The sequence below is a fragment of the Triticum urartu genome, chromosome 3A (assembly GCF_056163025.1).
Source record: "Triticum urartu cultivar PI428250 chromosome 3A, HENAU_Tu73, whole genome shotgun sequence".
NCBI lineage: Eukaryota > Viridiplantae > Streptophyta > Magnoliopsida > Poales > Poaceae > Triticum > Triticum urartu.
The window spans coordinates 558,323,285-558,327,105 of NC_141875.1; the positions used below are offsets into that span (position 1 = coordinate 558,323,285).

At 50.3% G+C, this 3,821-nt stretch overlaps 1 protein-coding gene across 1 annotated transcript; it reads right to left on the minus strand.

The window, feature by feature from the left end:
* Positions 1-437: 437 nt before the first annotated feature.
* Positions 438-2,655, minus strand: LOC125548694 (WAT1-related protein At5g07050). The gene is made up of 5 exons (XM_048712246.2): positions 2,309-2,655; positions 2,107-2,169; positions 1,752-1,868; positions 1,214-1,619; positions 438-1,108 (listed from the first exon to the last, which is right to left on the minus strand). Exons 1-5 carry the CDS (start codon positions 2,500-2,502, stop codon positions 740-742), a joined length of 1,149 nt encoding a protein of 382 aa, XP_048568203.1. The 5' UTR covers positions 2,503-2,655; the 3' UTR covers positions 438-739.
* Positions 2,656-3,821: the final 1,166 nt, after the last annotated feature.

Sequence of the window (3,821 nt, forward strand, 5' to 3'; positions counted from 1 at the left end):
GGGCCGGCCTGGCCCGGCCCGGCTATTAAACGTGCCATGGCAGGCCGTGCCGGGCCAGGCACGATTAGCACAGGCCGGGCCATGCCGTGCCGGGCCGGCCCGTTTGGCCAGCTACGTGGCTGACGCACTCTGGCGGGGCAAGAGGGAAAGGAGTCGGCCGTAGATTTATCTAGGTTTTCTGGTGGCGGCCGAAGTTGCATTCAGGAAGGTTCCTTCACTTCACATAGAGAAGATCTTTATCCATTAGTTATTAAGAAGAAGCTACTAATTGATCAGTAAATTAATAGAATACCACGCGAATTTTACCACACGGGGTTTTGATTTTCAAGTTTGTCAATTACCCGACGTGAGATGTCGCATGATTTGAGGAACCCTAGATGTTGTCACAACCAGCTGATATTTATCACAGAATTGAACTATATTTTTTCAAACTGATATTTATTTCGAAATTAAGCCGGGATCACAAAAACGCTCAAAATTCTCTTACACGAACACGTACATACCCCTTGCCGGAACACATTTCTTTCTCCCCCGATAATAAAACAGAAGAACAAAAGTACAGGGCGTACTGGGGTAATATAGTCGTTGGTTGTGGAAATCATACAAGAGGACAAAAATAAAAGGCACGGCGCAAAATTATCATGCAGCCCTAGTGCATGCAACGTCAGTGACGAGACATTTCGTTCAGACGCGCGCGCGCACCCGCAGTTAGCACTTGGAAGCAGTTGGAATCTCTTGATCAGACTGCACTAGCTCCGTGTCCGTTGGAGGATGGCTTGGGTGCTCCGTTGGCTTTCTCGCACTCAGGATCGTGCCCGTGTACGGCGTCTCCGTCTCCCTTGGAGTTGATGGAGGCCATGGCCTCCCGCAGAGCCGCAGACTCTGCCTGCGTCTCCTTGTGCTTTCCCCAGAGCACGGAGTAGAGCCCGATGACGATGAGGACGGAGCCGAGGACGCCGCCCAGGTATATCTTCTCGGAGAGGATGAAGGAGCCCATCACGGCCACCACGATCATCATCAGCGGGCTGAAGGCCGACGCGAAAACCGGCCCGGTCTTCTGGATCACCAGGCCTTGCACGTAGTATGCTATGCTCGACGTCACGATGCCCTGCAACATCAGTCATACGATACTACATATGAGATCTTGCATGCGATCGATCGATGTATGAGGAGACAAGACGCATGCATATGGTGAGTAGAGAAGTGTACTGACGGCGTATGCGGCGGCGAGGAGGTTCATGTCGAAGCCGATGGTCCAGACGGAGGGGCGGTGCTCCATGGCCAAGGTGACGACGATGGCCTGGAGGGTGCCGACGAAGCAGATGAGCGTGGTAAGGGAGAGCGGTGCCGAGTACTGCTTCAGGGTGTGAGCCTGGAGGATGAAGAGAGAAGCCCAGGCGAGGGTGGCGATGATGATGAAGAGCGAGCCGAGGAACCACTCCCTGCCCGTGGGATCGACGGCCGGGGCCTCGCCGCCGTGGGCCTGTCCGTGGCTCGTCCACGCCATCCGCATCAGCGGGCCCTTGTAGAGCGTCATCAGCATCGCGCCGGCCACCGTCACCACCGTCCCGGCCACCTTCGCCTGGCACCGCACCTTTCTCAGGTCCACCTTCTCCATCCTATGATTTTTTTCGGACACAATCCAAAAAATGTCAAAAAATGTTTTGCTAGCTCCAACGTCGCGATCACGCTAGTATTCATCTCAGATTCTCAGAAGAGATGCATGCATCATGCATGTACGGAGTATATACCTGAAGATGAAGGCCATCACGAAGGTCATGGCTGGAAGGATGTTGCTCATGGCGCATGCGAAGGTCGGGCCAGTGTACTTGAGACCCACATAGTAGAAGTTCTGGTCGATCACAGGCCTGCAGTAATCGACAACATGCATAGGGTTTAGCTCATGTTACACGTTAGTATATCAGGCAAGCTGACAAAAAAAATTGGCGGTACATGCAGCTAGCTGCTGGAAAAAAAGAACATTTGGCGGACACCTTTTGTTTCTTGACAAAAGGGTAAGTCTCCATATTGGAGTGTCCACTTATGTCTCCCTTCTTAAAGTACTTAGGCTGGGTGCTCAAAAGTCAAAATGACAGGAGAACTAACCCGAGAAGTGCCAGCACGAAGATCTGGAGGAAGGACGACCACGTCATCTTCGGCCTCACCTTTCTGTCATTTCAGATCAAGTTCATCGTACCATTAGTTTCAATTCAGGCTAGTGAACCATGCATGTAGCAAAGAAGAAGAAAATGCATGCACACTATCTGGTCGGCCCTAGCTCGTCCATGGATCGTTCGTGTCTACATACCTCTCGAAAATTAGGGCAAATGGCGCGATGGAGACGGTGGCGAAGGCGTGGCGGTACACGACGAGCACGTAGTGGCTCATGCCGCCGTTGAGCGAGACCTTGGTGATGACGTTCATGCCGGCGTAGCCGAACTGCAGGCAGATCATGGCGATGTAAGGCTTGGCCTTCTCGAACAAGTCGCCGTAGCCACCCATGGTGATGATATATATGGTACTTCTTGCTGGCTGCAAAGCCTTGGTTAAGTAGAAGATAAGTTAGCTAGAGCTAGAGGCTAAAGCCTAGAAGCTTCTGGATAGGGAACTCAAGGAGCAAGAGAGACCAAGCAAGACCTTGAGTTGAAGGAAATATGCAGAGCTCCCTGCTGGATTTATATGCTCGCCGTAGGGGCATTCCGGGCATTATTTAAAGCAATTATTTGCTCTCTTCCTGCTTCCGAGTAAAGCATTTCGGTGCAGACGTATGCCATGTCCACGACCGAGTGGCTTCATTGGATGCATTGTTGGGGTCATCTGTCAGTCGAAGGAGGACACTCATTACGTTCTGCCGTGTTAATCTGGTGCTATCCAGCCGATGGGTTTCTGGAAGCAAATGAAGACCACCTGGCGAACAAGGAGATCTCAACGGCTTCTGTGGTGGGGGTAGTGCTGTAGCATCACACGTCGTAGGTTCAAACCATCAAATTTGGTCATATTTGATATGAGAGTGGGAAGCAAGTGTTACGTATTGGAAGACAAAGAAATCATCACATGTCTTTCCAATGTCACGAAGAACAGTGTTCTACAACCTTGGTTTTGTAACTATAAGCATACATGCTTGGTTGATTGCCACCCCGTGGTTCCAGAAACAATTTCTAGTGGCCAGCTAGTGGTTGCCAAACAGAAAGACACTGTGACGTTTTTCGTGTTAACTACAGGACGGCGGTTCAACCCGCGATGTTGTATGGCGCTGAGTGTTGGCCGACTAAAAGGCGACATGTTCAACAGTTAGGTGTGGCGGAGATGCGCATATTGAGGTGGATGTGTGGCCACACGAGGAAGGATCGAGTCCGGGATGATGATATACGAGATAGAGTTGGGGTAGCATCAATAAAAGAGAAGTTTGTCCACCATCGTCTGAGATGGTTTGGACATATTCAGCGCATGCCTCCAGAAGCTCCAGTGCATAGAGGACGGCTAAAGCGTGCGGGTAATGTCAAGAGAGGTCGGAGTAGACCGAATTTGACATGGGACGAGTCCGTAAAAAGAGATCTGAAGGACTGGAGTATCAACAAAGAACTAGCTATGGACAAGGATGCGTGCAACTTGCTATCCATGTGCCAGAACCATGAGTTGGTCGCGAGATTTTATGGGTTTCACCTTTAGCCTATCCCAACTTGTTTGAGACTAAAGGCTTCGTTGTTGTATTTGTTGTTGTTTTAATTTGATGCTTGAATTTATGTTGTTTTGTAAGCTTTCACCAAAACTTTTTGGGTAAAAAAACCTTTTTCGGTAAGCTTTCACCAAAAATGGCATGT

Bases quoted from the DNA above. Each gene is read 5' to 3' on its own strand.
- LOC125548694 (XM_048712246.2), bottom strand. From the start codon at position 2,502: ATGGGTGGCTACGGCGACTTGTTCGAGAAGGCCAAGCCTTACATCGCC. The intron at 2,170-2,308 runs GTATGTAGACAC...CTGAAATGACAG, and splicing joins TTTGCCCTAATTTTCGAGAG to AAAGGTGAGGCCGAAGATGA. The intron at 1,869-2,106 runs GTTAGTTCTCCT...CGATTACTGCAG, and splicing joins TTCGTGCTGGCACTTCTCGG to GCCTGTGATCGACCAGAACT.